Source organism: Drosophila albomicans, chromosome X, assembly GCF_009650485.2.
Source record: "Drosophila albomicans strain 15112-1751.03 chromosome X, ASM965048v2, whole genome shotgun sequence".
NCBI lineage: Eukaryota > Metazoa > Arthropoda > Insecta > Diptera > Drosophilidae > Drosophila > Drosophila albomicans.
This window is the reverse complement of record NC_047627.2, coordinates 9,819,429-9,842,456: the sequence shown is the minus strand read 5'-3', so window position 1 is coordinate 9,842,456 and position 23,028 is coordinate 9,819,429. Positions and strand designations below refer to the sequence as shown.

Here is a 23,028-nt window from a genome sequence, read left to right as displayed (position 1 = left end):
ACAGCAGAAGCTAAAGCAGGAGTTTCACAGTTAAACTTCGGCAGATTTGTTAGCACATCCGAATGGCAGAAACTGTTACGTACAACTGGATGCCGACAGCAATGTTTTGAAGCCGAACGCTTGCAAGTGAGGCTCTCAAAATTGGAGCACAGCCAACGGCAGTCCATCGTGTGTTAACGAACGTGCTTCGTGCGCACACGAAGGATCGGCACGAAGTGCTTGAACTCACACTCGGCAATGGAGTCGTGTCGTTTCGAATTGCCCGTCTCGATGTGTTTGGTAGACTTACCAAGCAACAGTTTTGTTTAAAACGTTAACATATGCGGTCGTCATGACTCTGTGCGTTGTAATCTTTTTGTGGCAAAATTTACGTCGCGGGTGAATTTCTACGTGAGTTTCGTTTGATGCTAAACGACAATTGTTGTTGGACGACGTGTGATATTCCATTCTAATATTAGACGAATTCTAAGCACTTTGTGCTAATTATATGGTTTCTATTAATACAATGTCTGTCTGTTTTTTTTTTTTTTTTTTTTTTTTTTTTTTTTTTTGTGATCTACAATCCAATTGCAATCGACCAACAGCGGCATAAATACTTGTAAACAACTTACAATATAAACAAAATCCCGCAAAAGTAAAACTGCAGGCGCACAAATAACGCAGCATATCAATTAGTCTAATTAAAAGGTAAATTCAATGCAATTTTAAACTGGGGCGAAATCAAGAAACGAAATACTTGTATAGTATGTGTTGGCAATCCTAATTCGTTGTTATGGCGTTCCGTTACTGCAGTTGAAATGAAATTCGCGTCTTCTTTAATCGGAATGTCTGGAAATCAAAGAAAACTCAATAGCCTAAATTAGCGTAATTTGCGCTCATTACAATCAAAAAGGCAAAACTCAAACACACACACACACCCACGCACATACACACACACACACCCATGATCGAGACGTGACACACAAAAGAAATAACAATACATTTACACACTCACCGCTTGTAGAGCTCAGTCATTTTCATTCAGAGCCTTTAACGATTCTCTCAACAAGTTCAACAAAATACAGTAACAGTAACAATAACAATAACAACAGAAGCAACAACAACAACAGCGACAACAGCAAAAACAAGAGACGTCAGCCTCGCCGTCAACGTCAACATCAACATCAACATCAACGAAAACGACAACAAATGAGAGGCGACGAGTTGAATTTTTGACTAATCGTTTCTCGATTGCATTTTAAATGCCAACGTCAAACGCCGGAAACGGAAGTGCATTCAACGTGTTGCTATCCATTAAAAAAAAAAAACAAAAAAGGAAAATACAACAAAAAATGGAGGAAGACAAACAGACTGATGCATGTTCAAATTAAATAATAGTTAAACATTTTGAACTCAAAGTGCTTTCAATTTTACGATTGTGATATTCCAAAAACAAGCACGACACGAATTTAACTTTGCAACCTAACTTTTGTGCAACTCGTTTGCTTACTTTAGTTGCTGTTAAAAATAAAACTCGCAGAAATATGATAACAAGTACTCCACGAAATCTGCTAGCTACTTTTAAATTTTAAGTGTGACCAAATCAATGCAACTAGAGTGCTGTAATTTTCTACTTCTCAGAACTGATCATGAAAAAGTCCTTCAAAAAACCTTCTTTATGAACTCTAACAGTGTTTATCATTGTGTTTGAGAACTATTTTTGCCCCAAAGTATGCTACATTTTTTACAATACATTTAACAAGTATTCTAAAGCTGCTAACTTCTTTTAGAATTTAATTGTGTCCAAATCAATGCAACTAGAGTGCTGTAATTTTCTACTTCTCTAAGCTGATCAAAAAAAAGTCCTTCGAAAAACGCTATGACTTGTTTGTTCTTTATAAACTCTAAAAGTGTTTCTTATTATGTTTTGAGAACTATTTTTTTTTGCTCCAAAGCATGCTAGATTTTTTACAAAAATAATGATGTCATTTTCGAATTTACTGAGCTGATTTGCCACCAATCAAGAAAAAGTCAACCAATATGAACTTTTTAAGAACTTTCGAATTAATCTCTCACTTCTCTTAGTTTCCATCATTGCAATGCATTGTGTTGTGAGAATTTTTTTTGTTTGCTCCAAAGTATGCTACAATTTTTACATTTGTAAATGTTGTGACTATTATCTTCATTTGGACTGAGAGTAATTCGTGAAATATTGATCTTTGCTATATGATTTCACTATAAGACCGAATATAATTCCATCTGACTTCGCCAATTTTTATTTTTCTTTTATGTATTTATTTTTTTGATTTATTAAGCAATTGAACCAGAATATTTATTATTCTCTTATTTAGAGAAAGCCTGAGGTCATAATATTTATTTTTTAATTGCAATAGTGGAAAATTTTAATACCATTTTATGTAATGGATAACAGATATGATAAAAATCACAGATCTTTGATCTATACTTATTTGCTTGTCTCGGTTCAGAAATCTAAAACCCAAATCAAGTTTATTAAAACGCATATTAAAAATTAAAATTTTTGGTCTGAAGACCTTAGTCACTTTGGCTCAATACATTGCAATGAGGAATTGTATTCGTTTTTTCAATAAAATAATAATAATTAAAATTAAAAAAAAAAAACAAGAAAGTAGCCATACAAGTGTTATGTGGTTGTTGTTAGATTATTTCAGCTGCTAACTGTTAATGCTGTCAAAGAATATGTATAATTAAAATGTTTAATGACACTAAAACAAGTATATAGAGAAGATTTCATAGAAATGATTAGACTGATAGTTGTACTTGAAAAATGTCCCTTTATAGGATAAACTACATCTGCATGGTTTCTAAATTTTATGAATGGTCCCAGCTTTGCGTGTTCATGACGCAACATTTGCGGCTGTTTTTCTGATTATGAGGTCTCATATCGTGGTTAGCCAATTGTTATGCGCATTTTGTTTTATTGCATACCCGCACATTTCATTTTCAAGGGTTGCTCCTGCTGCTGTCGTTGTTGTTGTTCTTGTTGTTGCTAGTTGCGGTGACATTTTACGTTTATTTAGCCGTCGTCATAGCCATAGCCAAACGCCATCTCTAACGCCATCGCCATCGCCATCGTCATTGCCTTTCACCATCGCCATCGCCATCGCCCATAGGTGTTAATATTTCAATTAGCAGTCGTTTATGTTTACGTAGTAAAAAATTCGTATGTAATGCTTCACGCAACTGTTACGTTAATGCCAAACCAAGCGATAATGGCTCCGTCTGTGCGTGTGTGTTGCCGAGTGTTACCATATGTGTTGTGCCTGAGTGTGTGTGTGTTTAATGTTTGTCCCGGGTTGTTAAGAAATAAGTCTGATTGCGTCCCAACATGCTCAGATTTTAACGCGCTTTATGACCGATTTTACCATCAGACTAGGTTTAACTTTAAAGCGCATTGCGCACAAAAAAAAACAAAAAAAAAAATACTAAATCAAAACTTACTTAAGCTCTTTGGCCAACTAATGCTTTTTGCTGAGAGTCAAGTTCAGTAACTTTTTTACTTGACCTTTTTAACACGTATTTATTTTGTGTGTCCAAAATAATTACGTTTCAATTATGTGCAGTCAAAAAGCAATGTGGACACTGTATTTCATTGCAAGTATCAAAAGGCAGTTTTAAAGTTTCTCGGTATTAAAATAGTATTCAAATTGGGAATGTATTTAAATATGAAACGCAAATTACAAAAGACATCAAATATAGATATTCATATTAATTGACTGATTAGAATTATTATTCAATTTCATAAAGGAATGGTATTTAATAAAATTTTTGAATTCATATTTAGTATCAGTCATTTATATATTTTATATGTATATACCATATGTGCAATTTTCTGTCCCCACTTAGATTTTGCGTAGATTAGATGAATATCTCTAAAATTGTCTTTGTAAACTTACAATTGAACTTTATTATGCGTGAGATGACTTGAAGATAACACTTATATGAAATTATATGTTACGTACTGAAAGCGTTTTTATTGTAAATATTTTTAAAATTAATTTTCAAGTTCCAAATTATTCAAGGTCTTATTCAAATTGAGATGTATTTTCTTGTAATCAATTATTATGTTTTAATTTGAACATCCATGTTAATGCAAAATTATGTAATATATTATTTAATGTTAAGCATAAGTGATAAGATTCATTGCTCATATCTTGGCTGGCTGATAGCATATCGGTAATTACTTTTTGAAAATATATTTTATCTATGGCTATTTTTTAATTTTAAAATTATGGCTTTTAATCTATATGTGAACGGCACCTGTTGGCAACAGTTAGCAAATTTATTAAGAAGCTTTTTGGCAAGCTCAAAAAGAAAACCCTTTTTTTTTTTAATGTCTGAAGGAGTTGTGGAATTCTTTACTGTTGGATGTTCTTGTTGTATATTCTATATTTTAGCTAGCTCTTGGTGCCTTTTAGAATTATGTGATATTTTAAATTTCTAAAGATTTTTTAGTTTGCTAAAAGAGTAAAAATATTAATATGAATTTCCAGGAATTTGCGGAATTTAAAAATGTTTAAAGCTTCTTTTATTTTGGTGCTGCCAATCACTACACCAAAAGATTAAACATATCTATATATTATATAAGTATACCGCAATCGATTAGGCATATAATATTTTATGCTTATTTTCATAAAAAAATATTCGAGTTTGACTTATATGAGTGTGTGTCTTCGCATAGTCACGGAAAATAGAAAAGTGTCTACGGCATGAACTGAAAGGCATTGCACACAAATTTGTTCTTGGCACGCGCCATCAGGTGCCAGAATTATTAAGTTACGGTAATAACTCTTGAGCAGAGGCCACATAAAATTTGTCCATAAAAGAATCAATACTCATTCAGGCCTATTTGAGCCATCCTTAATGTCAGCTCGCACGATTCATATTTATTTTGCTATTACAAAGCTATCAACTAAGGAAACTTAAACTTTTCCCTATTCGTCTATCTTTATTATAAAAATAATAAATACCTAAAATATTTAATTAAAAGACGACGCTTTCAGAGTTTCTTTATGCTAGATATGCTATATATATCCAATAAAGTTAAAATAAAAACTCTTCTTTTATATGCTTAGAAAGTAAATTTACATTTTTAAGCTGGTTATTTAAATATATACTAAATATTCTATATGAACTGTATTTTGGTACTCTTATAAAGTAAATGCATTACGTTGTGTATTCAATTAATTTTTAATTTTTTTAAATGATACTGAAAGCGAGCTTATTGACACAGATAAATTAATTGAATTGTAATTGTGATGCCAAGATGTTTTTTACAAAAGCTAGAAATGTAACTTACTTAATTTTTTATAGGCTGTCAACTTTTGTGGTTCTTTCGACATTTTATTGTGTACTTTGTCAATTATAGTTTACTGCTGTTAACACTTAGTAAAAGCATTGCAGTAGCTTGCTTTACTTATAGTTTGGTGTGGCATATTTAATTTGAATTTTGTATATTAATGGAATTGAAAGTGGAGACGAATTGACAATTAATTTAAGGCAAATGCGTATGTAATAATATAAAATGATTAAATAAAAACTGCAATGTAAAAAACATTTTTTTAAATGCAAAGACAATGACATGATAGAAGATACAATATAGTGCAATATCACCTGTTAATTCGGACGTTTTTTATAAATATAAATATACAATTATTCTTTATATTGAAATTTGTCAATACAATCTTTTCGTTAATGACCTTCTTTATACACAATATTTAATAAAATATATACGATAATTTATAGGCAAAAAGGATGAAAGTTATCTTCGCATTTAAAGTGGTAAATGAATCAGTCACTCTGATAAGGCAGACCTAGCTTAGATCAGATATTGTGAAGAAAAGATTGATAGCTTTTTTTTTTATATTTGATTAAAAATTAATAAAGATTCAAGACGTTTCACTTTTATTATTGAAACAGATACTTATAATACATTTAACATACATAAGTAGTAAGCAGATAAGCAAAAGTAACTCTTTGGTACTTGAGTCTTATAGATTTTCTCAATTGCTGCTATTCACTGTCAGATCAGAACACTAACTAACTTCAGAAGAATGCGTATGGAACCGAATCTCTTAACTTTAAAGTCGATATCAAATGCGATATACTTTTAATCGATATTTATATGTTGAATTGTGAATTTTGCTATGCAATTTCCAACACTTATCTTAACGGTATTCGACTATTAGGCCAGAAAGCTGGAAAATATTTCTAGCAAGCAAAGGAATTTCAATTAAATAATATTTCTGTTAATATGTATCCATTTATGACAAAATAAATATTTCATTTGTTATTTTATTTACTTATTTATTTCTAACATTATTTGACAAAATGTGACTGTTATTCACTCAAGTAAAATCATATTACATGTTATTTGTTTGCTTGAAACACCGTATCAAGATATGGTCAATGGGCAGGGAAAAATATTCATACCTCGATGGAATGCATGCAAAAGGGCAAATAGCTGCAATTGGCCATCGTTTTCTTAATTTGTTTTAAATAAATACTGTTGGCTTGCTGCATCTGCAGCATCTTTTACAAGGTTTTGTCGACCATTGCCCAACTGAGTGACCAACCCAAACCAACCCAACTCAATCCGAACCAAACCGAATCGAGCAGCCGGTCAGCCCTTCGCTTTCTCCTACATCTCGAAACTAAATGACAATTATTGTCAGTTTTTGGATCAGAACAATGCGGATGCAGCTGCAAAAATCTGTCGGTGGCAAAATGCCTTTCCATATTTTTCATGCGCAATTTCTGGATGTGGATGCGAATGTGGATTGGGGTGAATGGTGAAAGAGGGGAATGGTGAATGGAGAATGGAGAATGGATTGAGGGTCAGAGAGAACGAATGGGCAATGGAAATGGAAGCTCGTTTCCATCCATTGCATTGGTCTCGCGGTCTCTGTTCGCTTCATATACATTTTACTTGTGTGTATTTATTTATTTACGTGGCCAGGGCTAGTCGATAGGCCAGGTCCAGTTCGTTGAAGTTGGCCGGCCGCCTGGGAAAAGAAGAATATTGCAATGGCTGACAAATTTATTTCGTTGCCGTTGGCGGTTTTTTCTTTTTGGCTGCCGCATTTTTTTTTTGCTACTTTTTGCATTATTTTTATTTTTTTTTTGCCATGTGACAGTCCTGCCATGCATATTAAAATGTTAAAAATGCACATTTACTTTTGCATATTCATTATTGAAAACTTTTTCGGTGCAATTTATAAATGTTGTAAGCACAAAAAATAAATAAAATTTAAATTTGTGCAGCTAGTTTAATCAGCAAATAGTATTAAGTCATTCATTTCACACCCAAACGTTACGTTACATTTTATTAAACAAACTGACGAAATGCAATGTGCAAAAAAGAACTTTAGACGAAAACAATTGCTTGATGATGGCATCCAAAAAGAGCATTATAGATTTTAGTGAATACATAAAAAGACTTTCGACACGAACTAATTCTTTTTATGTGTTAAAATTGTATCACAATTTGTTTTTCGGAAATACTGGAACACTTTTAATATGAATTGTTTTGCTCTTCACAATTTACATTTTATTTTTTTTAGCAAGTGATTGAATTTATGTGAATGATTCAAAAATTGTATAATGTTAAATATATTTAATGAAGAATTTGTTTGGCTCAACTCCAAACATTATATAAAAAAGTTACAATTTTTAAATTAAAATTTTTTTTTTATTTTTAGTTGCATTAAAAGTAAATTACTTTAAATTTTTATGTATATTTGTTGTATTAATCAGAGAAGAACTTTAATTGATTTTAAACTCAATTTATGTCAATATATTATATTATATTATAATAAAAACTTAATTTATATTAATCTGAGAAGGAATTTTATTGATTGCAGAATAAATTATATATAACAAAAGTTAAAATTTGTAAACACAATATTTGTCTATGATTTATTTAAATTTAAAAGGTCCAAACGATGTGTGCATTAATCTGAAAAGGACTTACTACTAACTGTAGTATTAAATTTATATTACAAAACTTTAAAATTTTATTTTCCAAATTATTTTTTTAATTTTTTAAAGTTTGAATAACATAAAAACATTAGAACAAATAACTTAAAAAAAACGATATTTATATTATAAATCTGACAGAGACTTAAATTTCGTGGGGTTCTGATTTTTTTAAGTAATTGTTTATTGTTGAAATGTCAATGGGAATTTGAAGCTAACCAGCGCCCATTTGTCCGCAAATTTACTCTTCTATAACGATAACTCACAAGTGCAGTCATCCGCAATTGCAGTTGCCAAATTGTATGAGCTATTATTTGAGAGACGACTTTTATTTCCTCTCGGCTTCTTCTCAAGATTAAACAAGCGCACTCTAGGCAGTAGGGTTAGAGGGCAAAACACTCATGCTCTCAACAATCATGTACAAACATTACAGAATTATTCTATGCATGTAAATTAAACTGCAATTTTAATTTACTTTTATGCAAAGATTAGATTTTAAAAAGCCTAATCTAAATATGACAACAAAATTATAATTAAAAAAGAATATATAAAGAAATATTGTGCAAATTAAGTAATGGAATTATTTAATAAACAACAGCCAATGATTACAAATTAATCATTTCGAGCACTTCTCGCCATGTCCTTGCTCGTGTTTGGCTTTTGCATATTTGCCTTTCTTCGGACTATGAATGCAACACACAAGTTAGCAGCAGTTTGAAGTCGATAGAATGGAAAGGAGAAAGGCAGCTCATCACCAAAGTGGCAGCGAGGACATGTGCCTGTGCCGTTGCCTGCGCACATGTCCTTTGACAACTGTATGGCCACACATACACATATATACAGGATAATAAGGCACTTAACATGCACTCTTCACCATCGCCACCATCGTAACTGCTGCTGGCTGCTTGCTGTTGCTGTCCAGCACAATAATAATATCTAATAGGCCAGGACGACGACAACAATCTACAAATAGTAGAATCCTTGGCCGTTGGACTGCACGGGAGGGGGAAAGTCAAAGGGGGCGACAACATCGACGTCGACGTCGATGAGAATGTGGATGAGAATGACGAAGAAGACGTAACAAGGACAAAAGCCGCACAGGAGTTGAGCAAAGTTACATAAAGTCGCTACCACAGAGGCATGCCACAGTCACACTTGACGGAGACTCGATTTGTGGTTCACAAATTTGTTGCTGCTCTCCGGCTCGACTCGACTTAGCTTGTGAATGCTGCTTCTGCCTTTGCCTTGGAGCGTTATGTCACCTACCACACACCTACCTTGAATAACGTTAAATGTCCTGCTATCAGCTTAAGGCCAAGCAACATTGCAATAATACATCATTGTTATGAAATGTACTTGAATCGAATAGCAGCAATGTAACAAGTCAATATGAGTTACAAACAAACTATATTCTATTTACCTCTAATAATAGTTAGGTTACAATTTGTCGAGTTGTCGAAGTTTCAAATGAAATACTAAGCAAGTAAGAAAGTAAACTATATTTATATAGTACTATATTCAAAATATACCAAAGAGTACAAAATATACCAGATTGTCAACAAAGATAATTAAGACACGATAGCATTCGTCATTTTTTGCCATACAAAAGGTTTTTTAAAATGACTTCTTCAATTTTTATGTGATCGCATCAGGAATCACAAATACGAGGGTTGCTATTTATATTTCTGGCCTAATAATGAAAATGCGAATATTTATAAAAAAAAAATGGATTTATTGTTTGTCACAGTATTCTCCAGCAAGATTTATATACTTTTGAATGCCCTCAAATCAATTGTCGAAGCACTTTTTCCACTCTGATTGAGGCACCTCCAAAACATGGTTTTTGAACGCTTTAACAGCATCTTCAGACATCGAAAATCGATGACCACGCCTTTTTTCGATGATGTGCGGGTATAAAAAGAAGTCATTGGGTGCCAAGTCAGGGCTGTACGGCGGATGACCCATGAATTCCACGTTTTGACCACAAAAAAAGGCGCGGGTTTGAGATGGTGTGTGAGAGTTCGCGTTGTCATGGTGCGGAATGATCCATCTTTTCTTGTTCGTTTTTCGAATTTCTACAAGGACTTCAGGCTTACAAATTATGGTGTAACACTCAGAATTGACCGTCCTACATTGCTCAAGCGAAACAGTCGCCACATGACCAGTTTTACCGAAGAAACAGGCGACCTTTTGCTGAATAGTGCTTCCTCCACGAACAAGGCTCGTTGGATTTGGCTCGTCTTCAAAGATCCACACGGTCGATTGCTGTTTTGTTTTGGGCTCATAACCATAGATCCATGATTCATCACCTGTGACTATCTTATAAATGTCTTTTGAAGCACAGGGAATGTATTTTTCCAAAATTTCTTTGAACCAATCCACATAAGCCTTTTTTGAGCAATTGTCAAATTGTGCGGGATCCAACGAGAACAATTATTTTTTACGACCAGGTGTTTATGCAATATCGAATGTATTCTGGTGGAAGAAATGTCAAAGGATGCCTCTATCTAACGATATGTCACATGACGATCTAGCATTATCAGTTCACGCACGGCATCAATGTTTTCTGGCACAACGTCTGTTTTTTGACGACCTTCACAACCTTCGTCTTCCAGCGAGCATCGGCCACGATAGAATCCATTAAACCAGTATTTCACAGGGCTATAGGATGGCACTTCATCGCCTTATAAAGATTTAAGTTCATCGGTGCACTCTTGTCGTAATAATCCAAGTCGAAAGTTGTGAAAAATTATTGCTCGAAAGTGTTCACGAGTTAATTCGATTTTTCTGCCGAGGTAAGTTTTTGATTAATCGTTTATCGATATCAAACGTGGTCGCACATGAAAAAGTTGTATGGAGCTTTTATCGGTAAAAGTCCAAACTTTTTTTGGGAAATAGCCAATTGGTCCTAATATGGCTAAAAGTGACCTAGGCCAGAAACTTAAATAGCAACCCTCGTATTGGATTTGCATGTATAATCATGTAAAATAATAACTCTATCTTCAAAATGTCACCAGGTATTCGATTTTTTCGATTATTTGGGCGGCAAAATAATTATATCTCATTCTCTTATACCCTCTGAGATCTTGGCGTTCATACTAACAGACGGACATGATAGTATCGTCTCGCCTGTTGACGCTGATCAAGAATAAATTATTGAGTCGAAGATGCCTTCTTCTGCCTGTTACATACATTTCCTGCATGTATATAGTTATAATATATATGTATATATTTATAATATGTATATAGTTATAATACCATTCTACACTATGGACAGCGAATATAAATAGGGATTTGTTTAAGTTATTTATTGACGCATTTTTGATAATAATTCTATTTTTCCATGATCCGATTTCAATTCGAACTTTTGAAAACGACAAAAGTGGGATTGTTACTCCGTAAAAGTAGCTACGAGCGCTCTCATTGCTATGTGTTGATAGTAGTTAATCAGTCAGTTAAGATAATTTACTAATTTCGAATGATATGTAAAAGATTCCTTACACTCTAGGTTATAAACATGTGTAAAAGATTCCTTATACTCTAGGTTATAAATATAATTCATCAGAAGCTGGACGAAAAATAAATAGAGATCGAAAAATACAAATATTTATAAATGTGAATCCTATCTATATCTTTGTAGGGCTTAGGTAAGACAAATATAAACAGAGCTGCAAGAAATTGACATAGTAAGCTATTGGCAATCATTTGGTAATTGATTGGCTTAAAAAATGCATGCCAAAAATTTGTCTGAAGGTGAAAAACTTGCATGTCAAGGTGTGAGACTAGGCGGCGGACCGAGATATTTGTGAAGGCGGGTGTGGTAAGTGGGCGTGGTCAAGCAGGAGAGCTTCAGAAAGATTGCCAAGCGTACATCAGATACTTATGATCAACTGTTGCTCAACAGTTGTGACTATTATTAAATAGTTTCAAAGAACCTCAATGCATTCAAAGTAATCGCTTGGTAAACGATCGTGTTCAAAAATGGCTTGCCAAAAATTTGAGTGTATGTGTGCCAAATGTGTGTGTGTGTGTTTGACTAGGCGGCGGACCGAGATATTTGTGAAGGCGGATCCGCACAGTGGGCGTGGTCAGCCAGGATAGCTTCATAATGATTTCCCAACTCTCACATATACATATGTATGTGTGCATGTGTTTAAGAAATACTTACTAATATGCGTAAGTATTTTCTATAGTGCAATCGCAAAAGTTTATTAGAAACACACACACACACATTCAGACATACATGTATATGTATTCAGCTTGCATACATATACTTACGCATATTAGTAAGTATTTCTTAAAGTGCAATCTTAATGCAGCTCTTCTGCTTGGCCACGCCCATTAAGCGGATCCGCCTTTACAAATGAATGATGATGATGTTTTCTTCTGGTGAAATACATACTTTCAAATAGAGAATTTTCTTTGGAAAAGTTTTATTAAAAGTCAGTTATTTTATGTTCCTATTAACTTCGTTGTATAACATAAAATTTTACAATGAATTATTGATATATTTATGGCACAAATGTACTTCATGTTGAGATTCAAGTATTGCTGAGTTGGGGCTCTTTTAACTTAATCCTCTGACGTTTTGTTAAAACTACTTAAAGTGCTAATATAATTGATAATTTGGTTAACATTAACGAACAAATATTCAAATTCTTTCATTTACAGCTCCCTAACATATCGAATTATGGAGCTGTTACAATTAATCTGCTACACTTTTATTTTTCTGCTTTCAAGGATGCTAGGTAAGTTATAATAAGTTAGATACATATTATTCGGAATGCTGTGCTTAAAAAATAATTTTAAATTGAAGTACACATACTTATTTACTTTATTGATTTCCTTGTTTTGTTATTTAAAGATTAGCAACTATTTTTGTCCCATTTTAGATATGTACATATTTGTATATACATATCACTAGAAAACATATTTATAAAATAGAAAAATGTAAGGGTAAGTAAAATGAAAAAAAAATGCTTAAAATAAAATGCGTGCTTACCAATTTGCATTCAAAACACATTCAAAAATACACACAGTCAAACATTTATTTGTTAAATTCAAATCGAACTAATCCCTTCGCATGGACACATAATATATAGAGTACTGGAAATCTGCTCCGGCAGATGAAAATATGAGTGCCGACCAGAACTAAGAGCACACTAACAGTTGATATGGTGATTTTTAGCTATTTAGCTGAACTATTGCAAGTGAGCCCGATTTAAATGACGGATTATACAACATTGTGGCTATGCTGCTACCATATCAATGCTATATCCTTGTTATGATGAGCTGTACACGAGCTAATGATGGACAATACGCGTGACCATGCTTAAATCCTCTCGATTAAATAGGTTGCAAAGTTTCGAGTGTACTCTATTAAATAAAAAGTAGTGAAATTTATAAGATGAAAGAAGACTATTTTTTTTTGCTAAATAAATTAAAAACGCACTATTTCCGTCCATGCAAATGATGCAAGATAACAAACAGCTGAGCGTGCTCGACTGTAAGATACGGGGTAAGAATAAAACCTTAAGGACTTCTTTGTGTACCTATTTACATTTTTTATTTCTATTTATTTCTATCATGTTGGAAGTTATTAAGATTTATTTTTAGTTTAATTTTTTATTATTGAAATTTATATAAAATGGAGTTCATATTTTTGCTTTTTATTTATTATACAATTTATATATAGTTATACTTTTATTTTTAGCAATTTCTAAGTTTTTAGTTTTATTTTCCATTTCTTTAGTTAGATTAGATATACCATTATTTAATATATTTATAATATTTAGTTATACCTTTTTTTAAGTAGATTCGAAGATTTTAGTTTTGTTTTTTTAAATTTCCTCCTTGACATTTATTGAAATTTTGGCGTTTTTTTCAATTTCTTTTGCTTAAGAAATAATTTACATAATTTTATGTGATGTATGTATTTTTTTTATCTTGACGATTATGACTTTCTATTTCAGCAAGACGTATATACATACATATGTTGATTTTTGACTATGCCACATCGGTCATATTCACAACACTCTTTAGTATCTTATAAAGTCGGAGATGCCTGCTTATTCCGCTCATATACCTTTGCACAAAGCTATAATGCCTTCATTTCTACTTCTATGTTTTTTTTTCTGTGCTCATTTTGAATGTGCAGAGGGTATAAAAACTGCAATAAATTCACGTCAAAAATTGTGCAATAGTTGCGTCTCTGTCTGGATGTACGATTTGCCGTCTCGTAGAAGCGCCTGGATATAAAGCAAGCAACAACGACGAGGTCGGCAAGGTGCAAGCTATATATGTATATATGTATGTATATATATATATATTAGTTGTGCAGTTGTAGTGCACACTCATCACTCCACGCCCTCTGCACAATTCTGCATCTTTAATTCTACATTGGCTCTGGAAAAAGTTAACTTGGCGCCAAGGCGCCTCTTGAGGATAGTGACTTCTCTGTCTCTCTCTCTCTCTCTCTCTTTCTGCTTCTCTTGGTCTGTCTTTCGTCTCGTTGGTTCTTGTGAGAGACCCTTTATTCTTGCTGATAAGCATTGCCTCGCCCTTGCCTTGTTTGTGGCCCACTTAAAGTGCGCCTTTCGATTAAACTAAACATAAATTTTATGGACGATAAATCAGTCGAAAGTGTCGAGAGCTGCCCAACAGCAGGTGCGAGTGCAAACTCCAGCAGCCGAATCTCTCCAAATGCAGCAGCCGCAGCAGAAGCTGAGCTAAAACAGAAGCTGGAGAAACTGAGCTGGGCGCCTAAAATTTTGCAGTCATGTGAGCAAATCAAGCTGCCCCAAAATCTTCCATCCCGTCTTTAAAGTCATATATGTATGTTAGTTTGTATCTAAATATAGTAAATAAAAATACTATTTAACAAAAATATTGTATACAAAATACTATTTAACAAAAATAGTATATACAAAATACTATTTATAACTAAACTACTATGTGCATTCGCATTCAGTAATATATTTTTGAACTGTTTTTATTTTTGGACACACGCTTAGTTGAATTTTTGGAATGAATTTTATTGTGACCGAAAGTGCTTGTTATTGTTGTACTTGTTACTTCCACTCTTGACTTTGTTGCTTGGCCTGCAGGTCATCATCATCATCGTCATCATTGGCCATTTGCCTTTAATTTGCGCTGAGCATTGACAAACAAGCCGATAAGTACTTCATCAACTGACTCTTAGATACTCTTACAGATATCATGAAAAGTGTGTGGAGAGTAATATTTTATACAACAATATTATCACATAGTTTAAGATAACAACTGATTGCTCTTTTTTTTTAAATAATTTAATTTCTTAGCAGATCTTTCAATATTTATGTAACTTTTTTGGTCTATTAATTTTCTAATAGTTCACCAGGCTAAATCAATTTTGGTATGCTATTTATTTATTATAATCAATATCAGTCTGTTGGTGCTTGTCACAAACCTTAACACAAACCTTAAATGCTCCTTTGCCCAGTCTCAATGGGAGCAGTGTATACAAAACCAACAACGCTTAAGTTGCTCGACTCGCGCGCTAATTAAAAACGGCCGTAGAAATATTTCGCTATCGTCGCGACAGAATATGAGGGGTATATCAGGTATGGCAAAGGTGAATAAAAAGTCAAAGTGCATTTGTAAATATTAATATTTATTTATTTGCACAAGAAATTTAATAAAATTAAAATAAATGCGCAGCATTGCCGAGCGAGAAAAAACCGTCACTTTTATGCATTTTATTGAGTAAATTTTTAACCGAAAATGCAACTTTAATTAGAGATTGTTACAGCTTTTTTTTTGTTTCCCTGTTTGCCTATCTTGGAGTCGCTGTAACACAAATATTCTCTAAATAAAAAGAAACCCTAGTTAACTCTTTTGTATTTATTTAATTATAATTTTAATTTTTTATTGTGTTTTTTGTTTAGTACATTTTTAAGCAAAAATTACATTTTAGTAGAAGATTTTAATAGCTTCATTTTTTGTTTATTTCTTGCAACATTTACATTGCTATGTTTTTAGTTTTAATATAAGTATCATTGCTATTTAATGAGTTAATTTTTACAGCGTCGTTTTTATTACTTTGTTCTATTACAATGCTGTAATATCAGTACTTAGTTCGCAGTTATCAAAAATTCTCTAAGTAATGGAATATATTGAAAAATTAGAAAACATAAATAAACATAGATTTTTTGCCGAAATTCAAATTTTAGGGGCAGATTGTTACAGCTTAATTTCCACATCATTTGAAATATTGCAATACTGAAATATTATTTCCAAAATGTTGAATTATTATTCTTTCTATTAAAATACTACAATATCATCGCATAGTTTGTAGTTGACTAAAGCCAATAAATTTCTAATTAAATAAATATATTAAAACATTAGAAAACATAGTTATAGGCCTGTTATCTTCATTTATTTATAATTGAAATTAAAATTGTGTGAATTTTGTAAATTTGGTATCGAAATACGAATTTTAGATTCTTACAGCTTAATTTCGGCAGTGTTTGAATTTGAAATATTGCAATATTATTTTCAAAATCTATAATCATGCAGACCATATTTATCAATTCGTTATTTAAATTGAAATGTTTAAAGCTGTGTAAGTTTTTCTCCATTTTTAGAATTATCGGTTAAAATTGATTAGAAAATTCGATACCGAAGTTGTCTTGTAGCACATTAAACGCTAGGTTTAGAGCTAGTTATAGGGTATATTACAGAAGCGCAGCGTCATTAGTTGTTTTTTGTATTTTTGGGTTCACTGGCACAATGAAAATTAGCCGCTCAAATCAGGAAGTGCAGTTTTCATTTGCACAATGCTTCCAGCACTAACGGAAAACAAAAGATAGCACAAACAAAGACTTGCCGAGGGATCGGAGGACCGAGGAGCGAGGAGTGAGGAGTGAGGAGGGGGCGTCGTCATTGCCTGGTCCAAGTTTATCTTATTTGGACCTTTTCTTTTTTTTATTTTGGGTGAGGAGAGGAGGAGGGGAACAGTGCTTCGATGTGGTCACAAATAATTGGCCAGGCGTTTGACGCTTACATTTTATTGAATGCCAGCTGCAATTGGCAGTTGAGTTCAATTCAGTTCTAAGCTGGCTCAATTGTTGGCTCCACACTGGAAAATAATGGCCAAAACGTCGGTCAACTGGCAGATGAATGAAAGAGGCGGCGGCTTCATGATGACGACGGGGTGGAAGAGTAATGCTGGGGAGGGGGAATGCGAGCGTAATGGTTATACTGTGACTTGGCTTTTTTTTTTTTTTTTTTTTTTTTTTGTGCTCTGCGCAATGCATTTTGCCATTTGGAAACTTTGCTAATAAATGGCACTGGTCGGTCATAATATTTTATTTTCAACTCATATTTTACGCGCGGTGCCCTTTCTCGCTACGTTCTCCACTTAGTTACGCTAACGACATACGAACAAACAAACACATATACATAGAGATGTACTATAAACCATATTTAAAGTTCAGATTCAAATGCGACTCATAGTTCAAGAGTTTTGCACTAATTTTTGTCGAATTTCACTATCCAGCTATCAGACATATACATATGTATGTGTGTGCTTGTGTTTGGCGAATGCAAAGCATTACTTACAGATCATTTGTGGCAAGCAGTGGGCGTGCCGAAATTTGCTTTCTAAGTGTGGCAGCATTTTACGCTTAATTAAGCATTGATGATATTACGCATACGCCACCGATTCGCCATCGATAACGATGGGCTATATCAACGAGCAACGCACACACATACACACACACACGCACGCACAAAGTGCCCAGTGTAAAGGAATGAGGGAGGTCGAACATGAAAACCAATAGCAACACCTGTTGTGTGTTTTCTCTGTTACGAGTAATGGTCGTCCCTAAAAGCGGGCACCACATTTTTTAGCTCACAATACAGCAATAAGCACTTCAGACGCACCCAACAAAAACAACGATAACAACAACAACGACAGCAACAGCGACAACAACAGCGACAACAACGGCGACAGCGACAACAGCAACAGAGGAGCGACAACAATAACACGAACGTCAATAATCATAACGAAATGTGAACGTCAAAAGGTGAGGCAGCACCCAAAATGGCTCAAGAAGTCATAGTGGTTGGGAATGTGTGCAAGCAGCAAAGGCCACAGTGGAGCGGCTGCGTGAAATCAACCACAAAATTAATTTGAAATACTAAAATTGTCTACTAATGTTGTTCAAAGGCAATAAGAGAAAGTATAGTATTTTTCGCTTAAAATACTATATTTCACTAAATAATAAGCAACAACAAAAAAGTGGTGACTTTTGAGCTTTGCATTGGATTTGAAATATTTTCGTGACACAACAATAAGGAAGAATACAAAAAAAAATAATGGTCAACGCAATTAAAAATAGCAACACATTCAAATATGATTCCGCTAAGAAGTCTGCATTAGAAACATTAAAAACAGCCAAATATAATATCCAAACTTATCATTTATTACCTTAAAGTATAAATACATTATGTTTAAGAAATGAACGTTATAATTGAATTGATTTTATATAATTTTGTGACACAACAGCAAGGAAAAAAATTCTATTAAAATTCTTCCATATATCTTGCGATAATAATTAGATTATTTCATAAGATAATCAACAAATACATTCATATGTATATACTTGAACACATTTGTACATTTGTTATAGCTAAGCTCCACTGTTTGTGGCGTATAGACAAAATCCAAAACTGTGTGTGCTACTAAAATTTTATGGTCATGGGCTCCAGAATCCATTTCCTTGCATCACTTGCTGAATGTGCCACACAGGTGACGGCAAATTGATGCTTTTATTGTCAGACGTCTCCATCTCCCCTCCTTAACCATCAGCATCACCATCTCGCAACTCCCAGTTCCCAGCTCCCAGCTCCCATCACCAATACCATTCGCATCTCTATCGCCTTCGCTCTGGTTCGCAGTCAGTGACCTGCTCTCTTCTCCCTCCCCGTCAGATGCCTTTAGTTGGTGTTGCTGATGTCGCTGTTGTTGTTGTTGTTGTTGTTGCTTGGGTGCCAAAATGCCAAACGCTGTCAACTGTCATCACTTCAATTCTGTCGCCTTATACCTCGGCGCCTTATATCCCGAGCTTGCTTGCTTCTCCTGTGCTGTGCTGTGCTGTGCTGTGCCATGCTTGCATTGAGTGGCTGCTGTCATGTCAGGCGGCTATAGACATTGCCGTTCATACATAATGGACTCATTGATATTCGCAGCAAGGCAACAAACAGCAACAAAAGCCAAGTGGCTTTGACTTTTTCGGTTGGCTGACGGCTGCTTGGCTCTTGCTCTTGCCTCTTGGTTCTTACCTCTTGGCTCGGCTCTTGTCCAACCAACCGACTCGACTCGACGCGACGCGACGCGACGCAACGACTCACATTTGACCCGGAGTCGAGCAGAGCTTCAACTGTTTGCTGCCAGCTTATTGTCCTCGCCCTTATTTTGGGGTTATATCAGTAATTGGCAACAAAACGAGTGATTAACCTGACAACACACACACACACACACGCGCATACACGCACACACAAACACAACAATTTACACTCACTGCAACAGTGACCACGATGGCGGGCAACGCCCACATTCCATTGCCACATTTGACCTTGTCCATTGCAGTAGTCATGAGTGTGGGTCGCGACTCAATGATGGGTATGGGTATGGGTGGGTGTAGGTGGATAGGTGGGTCTTCGGTCTGGTCGGCATGGTGTTGCCATTGTTCAATTTGTCGGACATTAAGTGTATGGGCTCGGCTCCCTGCCGGGGTAATTGGCCAATATTCAGTGTCCATTTTCTCCAGCTAAATATAACTAAACCAAGTCAAATTGTATTATTTATTCGCTCAATTTCATTTCACATCCCACACCTAATCGTGCACAGCATTAAATCACAAGAAAACTGTCAAATATGATTTTTGAAGCATATGTCGACAGTCTGTAAGTGGAAGTTGTGTTATTGGTATATTTTATATACTATAAAGTTTTGAAGTTAACATAGAGATAGCCATTCATTTTAATCTAATAGCAAGTATAATTTTGAAGCTAGAGACACGAGTACTTACATATAATCATAAGATCATAATTGTGAAATAACTATAAATGGCAAAAACGGCTTCAGCAGTCGGGTTTTAGTTGCTTTGGTTGACAATCTAGTATATTTTGTGTGCTTCGTTATATTTTGAAAGTAATAGTATACTGATATACCAAATATAGCATTCGATGTATTTAAGTTTTCTTTCGGGTTTTTAAATTTTGTATATTTTAGCTACTTTGGTTGACAATCAGGTATATTTTTAATGTAATAATTTATTGGTATACCAAATATTGCAATCGGTATATTTTAGTATTATTCAGTTTATTAATTTTGTATATTTCCTGATTAATAGTCGAATTCTAGCTGTTTTCGTTGACAATCTGGTATATATATCATATCGGAATATTTTCATTTTTTTTTGTCGGCTTAGTAAAATCGTAAATTTTAAACTGTTTTGCTTGTATTGAAATGGGTAGAATGAGTAGAGCAAATTCGCTTTTTTACTTGTTTAAAGTCAATTAGTATTCGAAATGTAATTTAATTAATTCGTTAGCATATTTGCTTGTTCAACACAAAGAATTTCTAGCTAAAGCAAACCACATTTAAGAATTTGAAACTCCATGAATATAAGCCACATTTTTGTTTGACAAATTTACAAGAAACATTAAATATATTGCATTTAATTTGATTGTGCGAGTTTTGCGTAATATTCATTTCATACATCAGTTTTTATGTTTTATACACCTTTGGCTATCAAATTCGTTTGCTTTTAAGAGGCGAAATATTGCCGCAGACAAGAACACAGACACAGTATATATGGCAGAGTACATAGTGTAACTTGTGTTAAAACTTGCTCGTATAATTTAATTTTGAGGGTGCGGCATAAATTTGTGTTGTCTCACGTCTTCTTTGCCTTCTAACATGCCCACCGACACATTATCGGGGCGCAAAAACCTTCCCACCTTATTTATTTCCGGTACCCAAAGGATACATGGGTGTAATAACTTAGTGTAAATGTGTGTGTGAGTATGTGTGTGTGTGTGTGGAACAAGCGAAAGGAGTTGCCGCCAAAACCTCATAAAGTTTTCTTGATCAACGTCAGCGGCAGAAAAAATACAACTGCTTTTTCCATGTATTTCTTTTAAAGCGCTAATTTGTTTTGGTCAGATTATAAACAGGAGAAATCTCGAATAAACAGCAATTTTCTATTCGAAAAGGAAAATGAGATACAACATGCTCAATCACTTCAATCACTACCTTTAAAAAAAAATTTGAGCAGAAAAGATTCTGTCAATGATGTTTTGAAATGTGCTTATGCTCAAATCTAAAGGATTATTTTATTCAAAAAGTAAAATTATTTGGATTTTTTGTATTTAGCATTTGCATATATAATTATCAAATGGGGCCAAGCCTAATCTCAAATCAAAAGCAGTTTTAAATTAAAGTAGAATGTCATATAAGTTTTTTGATCAAAATATCTAGATACCTTTAATACTTTTTAAACAGGAAAGAGTTGTAAAACACATTTTTGATTGTTTTAATCACTTGAATTTTATTTATGATTAAAAGAAAGAGCAGTGTACACTTTAGAACATATTTCAGACTTTTTAGTAAATTACTAATTAATTTTAAATTTATGCAAAACACATAATTTCAGCATGTACTCATGTCTGTATCTTTAAAATACGTTTTTGTCTTCTTCTTTGCTTGCGACCAATTTTCATAAAAGCAAAACAAATCCAATGAAGTAAATTTCATTTTTGAGTTACAACAACGAAGCAGCCAACAGGCCATCTTGATGCTATCTTACTTTTTGCATTTAACTGTTCCTCAACTCGTGTCTTCAGGACGTGCAACAGTTACCAAAAAAAAAAGAACAAAAAAAAGGGGTTTCCTTTTTGGTTTGGACAAGTTTTGCGGCTTTTCAACAGTCGCAATATCTTTACCTTAGAATGCTGCTGGATGCTAAATTAAAACTGTGCAACTTTGGACTGTGCACATTGACTTTGTTACGATGTTGCAGTTCTTGTTTTCGACTTGATTTCGACGTGCGTCCCCAAAACGCAGACACTTGAGAAAAACAAATTGTAATAATGTTATTTAAGCTGCAATTAATAAATTATTGTTGAATGTCTTGGCTGCTTCAAATCTGTTTGCTTGATTAAGTAAATGGTTAAATTTTTACAGAGTGTGTAATAAGTTGTGTAAAAGAAAATGACTGGAAGAAAATACTCAACTTCCGACACGAACAAGTCGCAACAACGTGCAACATGTTTTTTTTTCTTTGTACCCTTTGAAAAACAAGTATGAAGTATTTCATACCTCTCAAATTATATCTGTTGCTATTTTAGGGTATTAAAGAATCTAGCATACCCTTCGATGTCAGAAGTTGACTTTATTTAAACTTGGCAAACAGTAAGTTTCGCATGCAAAACATGTGTAGACTTGAAGAAACGACATTAGCTGGCCAAAAGCTTTGCTAAAGTGTTTGATTATAGTATTTTCTTATTCTGCCTTAACTCTGGCTAAACGTGCCGATGCAACTGGCCAAATGCTCAGCTCAGCTCAGCTCATGTCTACCACCCAACTATAAACCAGTCTAGGTCCACAGTTCAGTTCGGTTAGATTTTGTTTGGTGCAGTTCAGTTCAGTCATCGGCAACCTGGTTGGTCAGATATGCTTGGTTGCTCAATTTTAATAGCAATGCGACCTTAGTTTGAAATTTGTTTGGCTTTTTCGAGTGTATCGTCAGATTTGCGCACGCAAATTATTTGCAAATATTTGTTTTTATTTTATTTTTCCTTTTTTGTTGTTGTTAATATTGACACGTGTGTGAAAATAACATAAATGCGGCTTAAAGTGCTAACAGATTGATTTTTATTGAAAACAAATTTATAGTCTTTAAAATATATTCATGACAGGGATTTTCGATTTATTTAAAGTCTAAAACCTTGCTAAGTTTCATAAGCGAATATATTATTTGGCTA

At 33.8% G+C, this 23,028-nt stretch overlaps 1 protein-coding gene across 4 annotated transcripts in view; it reads left to right on the top strand.

Annotated features, from left to right (window-relative positions):
* Positions 1 to 308: 308 nt before the first annotated feature.
* LOC117577852 (carbonic anhydrase-related protein 10) overlaps positions 309 to 23,028 on the top strand; it is a 56,971-nt gene continuing 34,251 nt past the window's right edge. For all 4 annotated transcript variants that reach the window (XM_052006347.1, XM_034262796.2, XM_034262795.2 and 1 more), the window contains exons 1-3: positions 309 to 390; positions 585 to 687; positions 12,667 to 12,743. In XM_052006347.1, the coding sequence (XP_051862307.1) occupies positions 12,686 to 12,743 (58 nt within the window). In that variant the 5' untranslated portion in view covers positions 309 to 390; positions 585 to 687; positions 12,667 to 12,685. The remainder of the gene's footprint in view (positions 391 to 584; positions 688 to 12,666; positions 12,744 to 23,028) is intronic.